Source organism: Rhinichthys klamathensis, unplaced genomic scaffold, assembly GCF_029890125.1.
Source record: "Rhinichthys klamathensis goyatoka isolate OS25496 unplaced genomic scaffold, OSU_Roscu_1.1 h1tg000177l_1, whole genome shotgun sequence".
NCBI classification, from domain to species: domain Eukaryota; kingdom Metazoa; phylum Chordata; class Actinopteri; order Cypriniformes; family Leuciscidae; genus Rhinichthys; species Rhinichthys klamathensis.
In genome coordinates, this window is record NW_026606706.1 from 1055887 (window position 1) to 1070207 (window position 14321).

The 14321-nt window shown below is 38.3% G+C and overlaps 1 protein-coding gene across 3 annotated transcripts; it reads right to left on the bottom strand.

Annotated features, from left to right (window-relative positions):
• srpx (sushi-repeat containing protein X-linked) lies at positions 1-13602 on the bottom strand. 3 transcript variants are annotated; one of them, XM_056260708.1, is made up of 10 exons: positions 13449-13602; positions 8736-8783; positions 8173-8364; positions 6899-7075; positions 6662-6788; positions 6376-6497; positions 3644-3823; positions 3201-3334; positions 387-508; positions 1-192 (listed from the first exon to the last, which is right to left on the bottom strand). In XM_056260708.1, the coding sequence occupies exons 1-10, from the start codon at positions 13513-13515 to the stop codon at positions 15-17; spliced, it is 1347 nt and encodes a 448-aa protein (XP_056116683.1). In that variant the 5' UTR covers positions 13516-13602; the 3' UTR covers positions 1-14. The 3 variants fall into 3 exon arrangements, with proteins under 3 accessions (XP_056116683.1, XP_056116684.1, XP_056116685.1); XM_056260709.1 differs by lacking the exon at positions 8736-8783; XM_056260710.1 differs by lacking the exon at positions 13449-13602 and adding an exon at positions 9977-10209 and having other exon boundaries at positions 8173-8783.
• Between the last annotated feature and the right edge of the window lie 719 nt (positions 13603-14321).

Genomic DNA, 14321 nt, shown 5'->3' on the forward strand with positions numbered 1-14321 from the left:
CTGTATATATACATCTAGCAGCTCTGTCCAGCCTCTTTCTGTAGTATGGCCTCCTCAGTGCGGAGGGGAAACGTGTCAATGGTGGTAAAGATCTCTGCTGCTGTGATGGGGAACGTGTAGCGTTGCTTATCTACACCCTGTTTGTCCAGCAGCACCATGCTAAAGGAATTCTGAGACAGCTGCAGCAGCAACCTGCCCCACACAAACAAAACACACACACACACACACATTTACTGCACATTCAGTAGAATGATGCGAATCAGGATGTACTTTCCAGTGGGAGCAATTCACAAGTTCTTATCTACAAAACATTGTTTAAAGAATATTCATTAAGAGCTTTCTTTCAAGCACTGTAATCAAGTAACTGAAATAGAGTAATTAAGTACCTGAGTTGTAGAGCCAGCCCTGGAGGGATGAGTCTGTGTCTGATGCGGCCGATCTGAACTGGATACACCCCCACCAGCTCAATCACCGTCACATGCCTTAAGTCCAGACCACACTGAGCATGCTGCACAATACAGATCATCCAGTTTACTTGCAATATGTGTGTATGTATTTATTATACCATCATTTTTACATTTACATTGTTGTACATCTATCTTTGTGAGGACATTCATTGACACAATGCAATCTCTAGCTCCTTACCCTAACACTACACATCACAACTAAGTGCCTAACTGTAAAACCAAGTCTTGACCCCCAAACAGGCCTTTAAAGGGGTCTCAGAAAGTATAGACCAGTCAAAATGTTCTCACTTTACTCTCTTTGTCCCCCCTCCGATGGTCTAAAGGCCGGGACACACCAAGCCGAAGTCAAAGAACTAGTGGCGACGAAAGCTGACTGTGTTGCCGCCTCTCGTCGGCTGCGTCTCGGCCAAAAAGTTGCGCTTGAACACACCAAAAGGACTTAAAGGCGGCTGTCAACTAGCATGTGTGTTCTGTGCCTGCGTATAAGTAAATAACTGTCTATATCAGCAGGTATCAATAGTATATTCTCATCATTCAAAAAGGAAAACCGAAACTAGGACTGCAGATATACAAACCGTAAATAAAGCAGCGCTTGCTTACTATTTTGAATATCAATCAAGCTAATCAGTTTTTCATTCCAGTCGCCTCATGTTATTATGAAAATATTAGTGCATTCGAATGCTCGGGTAAGATGACTTAAAATTATAACAGCCTTCTGTCTGTACTGTCTTGACTTTTTTGCTCGCTTTCATCACTTTCGCTTTTATTCTGTTCACTAAGCTGAACAGCCAATCAGAGTTCTCTCTCTCACCGGCGGCCCAACGCCAATTCCACATGCTGAATCAGCCCAAAAAATCCTGATGGCGTCCGACTATAGAGCCAGCCAACGGAGCGGAACACAGCGAAAAAACTATCCCGACAGACACTCAAAAACGGCCCAACATTGCCCGAAAGCCGACAGTCGGCTTGGTGTGTCCCAGCCTTAAAACTCAAACTTCATCACAAAGATAGTTGTACAAGTACACACACAAACACTCACACACACTTTGAGCTAACTACTTTAAACCAGAGGTGTAAAGTCCAGGGGTCAGAAGTAAAGGTCCTGCCATATGTTTATTCCACCCATGAACTCAGCCAGCAGATTTCACTAATTTACTAATCTCCTGGCTGAAAAACTGTGCTAATTAGCAAATCCAGGTGATTGGAACAAAATACTTTACAGCTCTGCTTTAAACTTAAAACTTCAAGCTTTTAAAACTTCTCCAAATTTAAAACTATTTAAAACGTCAAGCTTTTAAAACTCCTTAAAGGAGTCATAATGTGCAATTTTCACTTTTCCATGAGAATCAATGTATGTTATGATTGACTAACGATTATACATTGGCCGGGATGCCGATATTCAAAAGTGAAGCGTTTGTTTACCCCAGGGTTCTTAAACTAGCCAACGTGGACGCGCACTCAAATACGAGATTTCAATTTCTCCCCCGACTTGACGTCAAGACGGGGCCGGATATACCATATATGGACACCGCAGAGGAGGCCCGCCCTGCCCCTCTCCCCATCATATTCAGTCAAGAAAGATGCAGAAACGTAGTGCACACGTGAGTTGCTCTGTGGTTGACTGTCATAATCCACATTCTAATCTTTTTTCTTTACCCAAAACTGACCAAACTACAAGGGACAAGTGGATGAAATTTATTTTTAATTACGCTGTTCCAACAACCATCTCAACTTGCTCAACGTTAGGTGTCTGCGCTAAACATTTCACAAAATAATCTTTTACAAATTTGGGGCAATATCAGGCGAAGTTGGTATCGAAGCTACGTTTGGGAAAAGGTGTCATTCCAACAATCAGGGACTTGCCTGAATTTGAAACGGTAAGACTGTGTTTTTATTACTATATTTTGTGTAACAAACAGCAGCTAACTACTAATGCGGTTAATGTATGTGATAAGGATAGATAAATTTAACAGTCAAGAATTAATAAACATAAAAGAAAAGCATAACGTTACATGTCTGCAGATGAAAATTATTAAATATCTAAAAAACCACAACGTCAAAAAAGGCAAAAACAACACATAGCAAACGTTAATCTATAACCACTGTAGACTACATCTCCGTTAATGTAATCTACATTAAATTAAAGCTAAAATTATGTGGGAGAAAATAGCAAAAAAAAAAACGTTTTAGCTCGTTACTGATGTTAATGTATGTCTCAGTCAAAAAAATTGTCTTTACCATTCAGAGACATGTTGATGTAGACGTCCTTCAATTGACTGTTGTTCCTCTTCCGTTTCCAGCTCTGGTTCAGAGTCTGGCTCAAACATATACGGTTGAATCCCGTAGGTCGCGACCAGGTCGGGTTCATTAACAACTTGCGCCATGATCTCTTTTTGGAATGATATGCTGAAGTTACCTGCGGTGTCAAGCCCCCTCCTTCCTGCCACCAATCAACGCGCCCCTCATTTGCATTATTAAAATGACCGTCCACGACAGCCAAAACCTCGCATCAGATCTCGCGAGACAATAATTCATTCAGAAATAAGGGTCAAACGAGCTCTGTGTTTATTTTTTTCCAATTTTTATTTTTTAGAAGGGCATGAAATGACTGTAATAGAGCGTGGGTATCAAAGTTAATACTACATTATGACTCCTTTAAAACATTCCGACTAAGCTTTATATGCTTTATTTTGTAGAACAAATAGAATAAAGAGGCAGATATTAATCTTGTACCTGTAAATTAGTCATCTGGAATCTGTAGTAGTGATTGGCAGCCGAGGGGGCTGAGATGATCAAAATGCGCCGTTTCTCATAGAACTGGTCCAACAACGCAGCAGCGGACCGCACACCGACATTAATATTCATGGCTTTTAATAAAACAAATCATTTGGATGTTATTCACCAGAGGGCAGGAAAGTAGGAGTAAGATCATGAATTTTACATAAACTGTGAGGTTTAATCGCATAAGAATAACGTGAATAATTCTGTCATGAAAATTGTCATCGTTTACTCTAGCATTTTGCCTCACAATATTAAATATAAATATTCTGCCAGAATAAGCAGCATCATTCTTATTTAGGAATGCTATGCAATCTTGCATTTAAGGGCGTATAATGTTTAATGCAAGGAATATCTCTGGCTAAACTGTTTGTGAGATGTTAATGTGTGTTACGTACGGGCACAGGAAGTCTCCAGGCCAGACCATTCCATGTTAAACTGGCAGACTCTGGCGGCGCTGCCCTTCAGCTCGTAGCCACCCAGACAGCGGAATTCACAAGTGGCCCCGTAATTATCACCCGCACTGTCACATTTCATCCAGCCATTGTCAGGGACAGAGAGAGGAGTACAGCGACGCACTACAATGTGTACATAACACACACTTATTACCTTACACGCATTCATATATGGCTGTAAAAATAAATCTACATTATTTATCCTTTTGATCTTTCTTTCAAAAAATTCACAAAACTTTCATTGAAGTAAAATAATTGAAAGTGGGGGGGAAATCACATAATTAAATAAATGTTTTTCTCCAAAACACGTTGGCCACAATTATTGGCACCCCTAGAATTTTTTATGAGTAAAATATCTCTGAAGTATATTTTCAAGAATATTTACATTTTTTATCACAACAGGGTGACTAAACATGAAATTGTCTAGCTATGACTTGTTTGTATCACAGGAGTTTAAATATGAGGAAACACAAAGGCTAAATTCCCTTAATCATCCATCACAATGAGTAAAACCAAAGAATATAGTTCTGATGTGCAGCAAAAGATTGTTGAGCTCCACAAAATAGAAAGTGGCTGTAAGAAAATAGCTAAAGCGTTGAAAATCCCCATTTCCACCATCAGGGCAAAAATTAAGAGGTTCCAATCAACTAAAGATGTTATGAATCTGCCAGGAAGAGGACGTGTGTCTATATTGTCTTGAAGGGATACTCCACTTTTTTTGGAAATAGGCTCATTTTACAACTCCCCCAGAGTTAAACTGTTGAGTTTTACCGTTTTTTAATCCATTCAGCCGATCTCCGGTTCTGGCGGTACCACTTTTAGCATAGCTTAGCATACATCATTGAAGTGGACAAGACCATTAGCATTTCTAAAAAAAAAATGACCAAAGAGTTTCGATATTTTTCCTATTTAAAACTTGACTCTTCTGTAGTTACATCGTGCACTAAGACCGACGGAAAATGTAAAGTTGCGATTTTCTAGGCTGATATGGCTAGGAACTATACTCTCATTCCTGCGTAGTAATCAAGAAACTTCACTGCCGTACCATGAGAGCAGCAGGCGTAGTGATATGACGCAGCGCCTGAAAATAGTTCCGTTGTATTGACGGAAGGTGGCCTATTTTCAGGCGCTGCGTCATATCATTACGCCTGCTGCACTCATGGTACGGCAGTGAAGTTTCTTGATTATTACGCAGGAATGAGAGTATAGTTCCTAGCCATATCAGCCTAGAAAATCGCAACTTTACATTTTCCGTCGGTCTTAGTTCACGATGTAACTACAGAAGAGTCAAGTTTTAAATAGGAAAAATATCGAAACTCTTTGGTCATTTTTTTTTTAGAAATGCTAATGGTCTTGTCCACTCCAATGATGTATCCTAAGCTATGCTAAAAGTGGTACCGCCAGAACCGGAGTTTGGCTGAATGGATTCAAAAACGGTAAAACTGAACAGTTTAACTCTGGGGGAGTTGTAAAATGAGCCTATTTCCAAAAAAAGTGGAGTATCCCTTTAATGCATGGTGAGGGGGGGAGCTTGAGTGGCCAAAGACTCTCCAAGGATCACAGATGGAGAATTGCAGAGATTAGTTGAGCCTTGGGGTCAAAAAGCCTTAAAAAAAATCAAACAACCCCTACATCACCACATGTTGTTTGGGAGGGTTTCAAGAAAAATCCTCCTTGCTCATCCAAAAACAAACTCCAGCATATTCAGTTGTCAGACACGACTGGAATTTCAAATGGGATGAGGTTCTATGGTCAGATGAAACTAAAAAAAGAGCTTTTTGGCAGCAAACCCACCAGATGGGTTTGGTGCACACAGGGATAAAAAAGTACCCCATGCCCACGGTTAAATATACTGCTCGATCTTTAATGTTGTGGGCCTTTTTTTTAGCTTGAGGTCCTGGACATCTTGTTCAGATACATAGTATCATGGATTCTAGCAAATACCAACAGATAAAAAATCAAAACCTGATGGCCTCTGCTAGAAATCTGATAATGGGCCGTGGATCTTCCATCAGGACAAAAATCCAAAACAAACATCAAAATCAACACAAAAATGTGTCACTGAGTGACCATCCCAGTCCCTGACCTGAACCCTGTAGAAGATGAGTGGGCTGAACTGAAGAGAAGAAGCGCCAACATGGATCTGGGAATCTGAAGGATCTGGAGAGATTCTGTATGGAGGAATGGTCTCTGATCTCTTGTCAGGTGTTCTCCAAACTTATCAGGCATAGGAGAAAACTCAGAGCTGTTATCTTGGCAAAAAGAGGTTAAAAAAGGCAGTAATTATTAAAAGGGTGCCAATAATTATGACCAACGTGTTTTGGAGAAAAACATTTATTTCATAATGTGATTTTCCCCCCCACTTTCAATTCATTTACTTCAATAAAAGGTTGGAGCTTTGCTCATTTTTTGAATGAAAGATCAAAAGGATAAACAATGCAGATTTATTTTTACAGCCATCTTTGATCATATTTACCAGGGGTGCCAATAATTCTGACCACAGCTGTACATATTTAAATATATGTTGCCTTCTTAAAGAGCTTAAATGTATATTTTGTAGCTAACATTTTTAGTTGCTCTTAGTTTAGCTAAGCAATTTCAAATAATAACTTGACTTAAATCATGAGTAAATGGTTCAAGATTTCAAACATTAAATATTTCACTAAAGAACTTACCTCTCACTCGAACATTGAACCTGCAGGTCGCCTTGTTCTCAGCACGGTCAAACACAGTGTATGATAATTTATGATTCCCTTCTGGGAAGTGCGAGCCTGGTGGCTTTCCTTTCAGTATAACACTACAACAACAACAATGGTTTCTCACAACAAGAATCTAGACAGTGATTAGATGTGAATTAAATGTGAATTCATTGATTCTCTTTGGTCAATCTTGGCATTGAGGGGTCAAATATTTTTGAATAAAGACCACTGAACTGAGTGAGCATAAAACTGATTCACTGACTCTGTTAGGATGCCGTCCGCTGTGTCTTTGCCCTCTGGCGTGTCCCACGTCACTTTGGCAGTGAGTTTTCCTGGTTCAGCTGTCTTCTCCTTTATATTAGGACACTTAATAACTGGGGGATCCACATCTGAGACAGAAAGCACCTTTACATGCCTCACCACCTAAATACTAGGCCTATGTCATCAATCCAAATCTGTAAATGAATATTAGTGAGTGCTCAATGACTGTTTCACTCACCCAGGCACACACTGTTGCCCCCGCTCCACGTTCTGCTGCTTTGGCAGGTGGCGCTGTGGACTCCACGGAGTGTGTATCCTGGTGAGCAGAAAAACTGGCAGCGGGAGTTGAAGTAAGACCCGTCTGAACACTTAAAACCTCCGTTTGATGGCATGGTCAGTTTAGGACAGCGGACTTCTGTAAACATAATTCATACCCTGGTGAAAATGGATTTTCAATGGACAATCACTGCTGTCAATCCAAATAAATCCATGTGGCATTCAGCTGCTGACTGACATGTGGCTGGTTGTGGCTAGTACTAGAGATTTCTTCAGGAATCAGTCATTTGAGAAACTGATCAATTGAATTATAAAAAGCAACAACTGGGAAATCAATAAATGAATTAAAATAGATACAATCAACAATCAAACTTTCAGCATGTGGCAAAAAAGATGAATGAATTTAAAGTTTGGTCATCAAAAATAATCAATTAATAAAAACATAAAAAAGACACTACCATTCAAAGTCAAGTTTGGGGTCAGTAAGATTTTTTAAAAGAAGTTAATACCTTTATTCAGCAAGGATGCATTAAATTGATCAACAGTGAAAGTAAAGACATTTACAAAATATTGATATTTCAAATAAATGCTGTTCTTTTGCACTTTCTATTCATCAAACAAATCCTAAAAAAATATATTAATCAGCACAACCGTTTTCAACATTGATAATAATAAGAAATGTTTCTTGAGCAGCAAATCAGCATATTAGAATGATTTCTGAAGGATCATGTGACACTAAAGAGAGGAGTAATTATGCTATAAGAATAATTACATTTTTAAATATATTAATAGAAAACATTTAACTAATATTTCACAGTGCTTTATTATTGCTGAATTTTTGCTGAAAATTCAGCTTTGCCATCACTGGAATAAATTGCATTTTAAAATATATTCAAGTTATTTTAAATTGTAATAATATTTCACAATATTGCCTCAATGCATGGTTGCTGTTTTACTGGGTTTTTTTTTACTGTAGTTTTGATCATATAAATGCAGCCTTGGAGAGCATAGGAGACTTCCTAATCTTACTGACTCCAAACTTTTTGAACGGTAGTGTAAATAAACAAAAAAAAGTAAACAAATAATTAGTGATTATGAGTTGATTGATGAATGCATGATGTAAAATTGTTGTGTTAAAATATAGAACCATTCAAGAATATAGAATCATTCAAGTGAGTTAACACGTCAGCATTTATAGGCAATATGATCTTATAATTGAGTTCAGTAAATGTTGACCTCTGCAGGCGTAGTTTCCTGACCACTGTTTGCTGGCCATACAGAGAATCTCGCTGCTGCCGTGCATCTCATAGCCCGTCTTACAGCGGATCTTGCAGCGAGTTCCCAGAACGTTCTTATAACGCTCTCCGCGTGGTGTCTGGCAGCTGACTTGACCATGTTTGACTTTCACTGGGGCGCACCACGGCACGCCTAGAATGAGACATACGTTATCACACATGTACGCAAATGCACTGAAGAAAGACGCTGAGTCATAACAAAACACGGCCTTCAAAGCTTACCTTGACAACTGGCATAATCCAGACATGAATGGAGAAAACGTGAACAAAGATAAAGTAGCACAGCCACAGAAGAAGAGGAAGCAATCAGAGGCCTGAAGCCTAAGCAGGCAGTCAGAGATGTAGTGTCTTCTGTGTTGTGAGTGTATGTGTTCTGACAGCAGCGCTCGTGTGTTAAGATGTGGTAAGAGTGTTTCACTGAGAGAAGATAGGTTTAAGTTCTGTGTAATGGGTTTTTGGGATCAACATGTGCATTTAATGTAGTATGTCCTTGCATGTTTTCACCTGTGTGTCGCACATCTTCATCATCAGTGTATGGCCAGTATCCAGAGCCTGCAAAACAGTTTAGGACAGCACAAGCAAGAAGAGTTGGCATGACCGCAGAATTTCAGATTCAGTTCAACTAGAATCATTTGTATTCTGTGTGACTATATTAGAACAAAACAAACCACAGTTTGGTTTTTGTTGTAATATCTTGTTGTAATATTTTTATGTTCAGTCTGCTAACTATGGAAGCCTCAGAATAAAAAAGGTATTTGTGTACACTAATGTTCAAAAATGTACGATTCTTTTAAGGGATTCATATTTTTATTCAGCATGGACTCATTAAATTGATTAAAAAATTGACAGTAACAACATTTATAATGAAAAAAAGTACTGTCTTTATGAACTTTCTATTAATCAAAAAATCCTGGAAAAATAGTATCACGGTTTCCAGAAAATTATTAAGCAGCACAACTGTTTTCAACATTGATAATAAGTAATATTTTTGAGCACCAAATCAGCATTTTAGAATGATTTCTGAAGGACCACGTGACACTGAAGACTGGAGTAATGATGCTGAAAATTCAGCTTTGCCATCACAGGAATACATTACATTTTAAAATAGAAGTTATATTTATTTTTATTTATTTTTTACTGTATCGAATAATTGCAGTCTTGGTGAGCATATGAGACAAAAACAGTATGTTAAAAGACAAAAACACTAAAAAAAATCGTATCTATCTTGACCCCAAACGTTTGATCAATGGTAGCCTACTGCACTACTTTTTTTACTTTATCTTTATCATGTGACTGTTTTTTTTTCTTTTTTTTATTCTTACATTTATATTTTTAAACAGGCTTTCATAGCTAGGCTGTCACTGAAATGGGTTTGTTGTATTTATTGACATGGCATGAAATGCAACAATGACCCCTGCGGGTAATGAAGTGAATTACAGTGTGTCATGTTGCGATGCAGTGAAAATGGCAGCCACACAAAATAACATACGACACTATATTAGGATAACATGCTCTACGGGGAACATGACAAGATGGAATAGATGCTGGCATGGCTTTATTCAGAGGTCAGACTAGTAGCTGCCAATTTTTCTTGCTTATTTACATTCAGTGTCATAACAGAAGCTCCTTCACAACAGTCAATGTGTAATTTCATCCTCCACCATGCTGCAGGAAAAACAGTAATGTTCTCCAACAGAAACAGGTTTCAGTGTTCTATTCCATCTAATTCGGTGACTTGTACTTACTGTATTATGAAAGTAAGTGATCCATACTCCAATGAAACTTAAAACAAGACCTGCTTCAAGAAATCATGGAAAACTCCATTACCCACATTTTGCCCTCTTAGATTGGAATCAAACACAAAAAAAACTAGAGGCTGCATTCACGCTGATTCGCATTTTTATTCCCTCTAGTTCTGTTCTCTTGGCTCATGTGTGTGTGTGTGTGTGTGTGTGTGTGTGTGTGTGTAAGTGAGTGGATGGCTGATCACACAGCAAATTAGATCAAAGCTCCCTCTGATGCAGTAACAAGAACTTGGGAGAGAGACAGAGCAGCAAACACATAGCCTACATACACAGACAATGTTAATGCAGAGCTAGAGGTGAATCAAGACAGGACCACAGTTTTCCAACTTCTATCATGGAAAACACTCCACAGGGATCATGTGTGTAGGTGTGTGTGTGCTCCATTTGGCAGATGAGTTTTCCTGTTCCATTCTGTTAAGCTCAGCAGAACGTTGTGTAACCCAGAATACTCACTGACTTGGCTTAGAATTGCTCTCTTTCTCTCTCTCTCTCTCTCTCTCTCTCTCTCTCTCTCTCTCTCTCTCTCTCTCTCTCTCTCTCTCTCTCTCTCTCTCTCTCTCTCTCTCTCTCTCTCTCTCTCTCTCTCTCTCTCTCTCTCTCTCTCTCTCACACACACACACACACACACACATGTAGGCTTTATATATACTTCAAACAAAGGGAGTTTCCACTTACAGAAAACTTTGTCAACTAAAACATATAGCTTCTGTTGAAAAGATTTCACAATTTATACAATGTTTAGCTTAAAACTGGATTTGGATGAACGTTTTGCAGACATTAGTCATAAGAAAGCAAGATCCCTCAGGCTCCCCATGTTCAGTGTCTGCAACAGTTCCAGCCTCACAGATTCACAGCTCTTATGTGTGTGGAGTTTAGTTAACCTTATTCTACAGACTGACGGGGAATTACAGACTAATTATGTTTATATCAATCCATCTGCCACCACACATTGACCTAGTAGCCACCATCCAAAACACCTTAGCAACCACTGAAAAAATGCTTGTAGCCACAAAAAAAGAAAACCTTAGCAACACCCTAGCAGCCACCCAGAGCAACTTAACAACTGGCTAACAACCACTCAGCACACACTTTAACCTTCAAATCTCTCTATAAACTGTATTAAAACGCTTATACTTAAATATATTTCAAAAACTGCCCACATATTCAAACTACACTCTCTAAACAGCCTTTAGACTTTTTAAAATCTTTTATTGTCAAGTTTTGTCTTCATTCTATTTTTTTTTTTTTTACATTTTAGTTTGAAACTATTGTCCCCTCACATCAATGTGTGTATAAAGCAACATCAACAGTGTCAAAAATTCTCAACTAATGATTTTTTCTCTCTCTCATATGCAACATCCAAAAGAGTTCATCTCTGAAAGCTACTGATTCACATTAGACAAAAAATACTAGCTCAGAATGTTCAATTCATTCGAGTTTGGACATGTGGCTGTTTTACAACTACATGCATTCACTCATACTAGTTCGAGTCAGGACAGTGTTATGTGGACAGTCTGTGTCTGTTCAATCTTAATCTTGTAACATGTCTTCAAGTTTTAGCCAGCATGAGTCTGTGTTTGTGTTCACAAGGCCATAAAATACACAAACACAAATAGCCACCCAGTCTTTGTGAATAAACAATGTACATCGTTTGAAGTCATTTACCAAAATGCATAATTTATTTTACTGGCGTTTACTTTGCACATGCAAATAAAGCCAGTATGTGAGTCTGATGGTCTGTTGTATTTGAAAATTGGACCTCTCATGCATTTACAAACTGTAGCCTGGACCACAACCACAACCTAAAACCCGAAGACAGGACGACAACCTCACACAGTCATTCCGCATTGAATTACATTCCCAGCCGTGGTCTCACTCTAACAGTGCTCGAAATGGAGATTGGTAATTTAGAGCAATTAGTTCTACCACCACAACACATGCATCTCTTCAGCTTTTTCAATTGTGTTTCCAGCAGAACAAGACATTGCATGTCTAAGCGAGTCCAGGCAAGACTCTGTTTTCATTAATTCTCTAAACAAATAAAATCTTGGAGTGAGAAACCATCAAGGTTTGAAGGGACCAAGGTGCACACGGTGAATGTAAGCAAGTGTGAACTGCTTCTGCTGGAATATAAACGCATTACTTCATCACAATGTTTTCTGGAAGTAAAATGCATTTTTGCTCTCACTAATATACAGCAAATACTTCAAAAGAGTCTCCTTAGTCAACCAGCCTGATACAAACAACAATACTGATGAATCAAACATAAACCAAAGCACAAAGTAGATTAAAATGTTATACAGATTCCTAAAATTATCATACAAATTGGTTGAATATATTAGTGACATCAGGTACAGGCTTAGCAACCATAATCTAGTCATGGAAAAGTAGACAGTCTCTAGCTCTGGATACACAAAAATCCTAGATTTTTTTCCTGAAATGTGAATAACATATCAAAACATCAGACACATTTCCAAATAACAGTCCCAGACTCCATAGCCCCCTTAGCATAGCCTGAGGGACAGTGAGTAGCATAACACCGCCAGCATATTAATACACACCTTCAGTGATGCTTTATTACTTGTTCCATATTTTGCATGTATAACTTCTTATCTAAATTCAATGTCATTGTATCATATGATTACTATTTTATTCTATTGACTTGAGACTTAACCAAGGAAATGACTCATGATGAATAACACAATCTTTAGATCTGCAAGACCCTATTGGGTAGGCACTTGAAAATCTGCCTAAAAATAGCAGTAAATAGATAATGAAGGATAATGAACAAACTTAATATTAAAAGTGCATGGAATTAATATTAATTGTCCTGCTAGAAGTCCAAAAGGGATTTTGAGACTATAGGACTTGAGACAAAAGACTGTTGAACATGTCTGCTCTATATGCTTGGAAATTTTGTAAATGATCCCATTAAACATTTGCTGACTCCTCGGGCACACTGCTGACCTACTGTCCAGAAGACATTATTACATTACTGTGTGTCACTAATCACAGATATTTTAAAGACGATGCATTCAAAAGATATGTCCCATCAGTATTGAGCAGTTCGACCGGGCGCGCAGTGTCCTACTGGTGACAAGTCATCAGTGCATTTTCATATGAAAGAGTTCAGTGTCTTTTCCCTGGATTTAAGAAACTTGCCCCCTTCTTTCCCCCCAAACAGCCCCAAAAGCGTCCACGTAAACACTCTGAGCTCTTTTGAAATATACTGTACCTAATACAGAAAAGCAAGAAGAAACAGCACGGGCAAACTCTCAGATGCACAAATACTCTATTTCCACTGATTTTTGCACAACTTTGCATTAGTTTGATAAGTACTGCTCAACACATTTTGATTGATTAAAGGTCAGAGCGCGAGACTCAACAGGATCCGTTTGTATGGGTCTCTTACCGTCATACGCAAAGCTTCCGGACAGCTGCAGTCCCACTATCACATACACACACATCCAGGTGTCCATCTTTAGGAAGTCCAGGAGCTGCTGGGAGACCTCGGGTACATTCCTACGATAGAACCAGAGCACAAGCCCGAGCCCGCCTCCTCAATAGAAATACGAGAGCTCTTCATCCAGCGCGAGCGCGCGCACAGAGCGGCGCGAGGACTTTTGGTATACATGTATAAAATGTGTATTGTTATTAGTGATGCTTACAGTGACCCTAAAAAGTAGGCCATTGGGACACTTAAGTAATCGTTAAATTATTATTATTTGTAACATTTATTATTGGAGTCCTATTTAACTTTTTTTAGAACACTTATTGTATTGTAGCCTTATGAGGGGGAAATGATTTAGTTCAAATAATTTTTGGTCTACATAGACATTTCACCCATCACCATTAGCATTGTAGGATTTCAGACGACAGAATACTGAAATACAGGGAATGTCCTCAAAAGTAAAAGTGGAGTTTGTGTTAGTCTGACTCTAAACCATCTTAAAACGGAAATTCAGTTGCCAGACTCCTTGTAGATATACACTGTAAAAAATAACTAAAAAAAACATTAAAAAAATAATAAATTAGTTGCTGCCTTATATTTAAGTACAATCCCCTTGGTTGTTTAAGTCATTTTAACTTAAATTACACTAAACTGACTTAAAAAATGAGTTAAATCTTGTATAATTTGTAAAAACAAGTTGAAAATTGCTTAACTTATTTTGATGAGTTAAAGCAAAAACATATGTTGTCATGACTTATTGATTTTTTTTTTTTATAGTGAACAGATAAACATCTCAAAGATAGAACATTGTATTTCATAGTTTCTTAACAAACA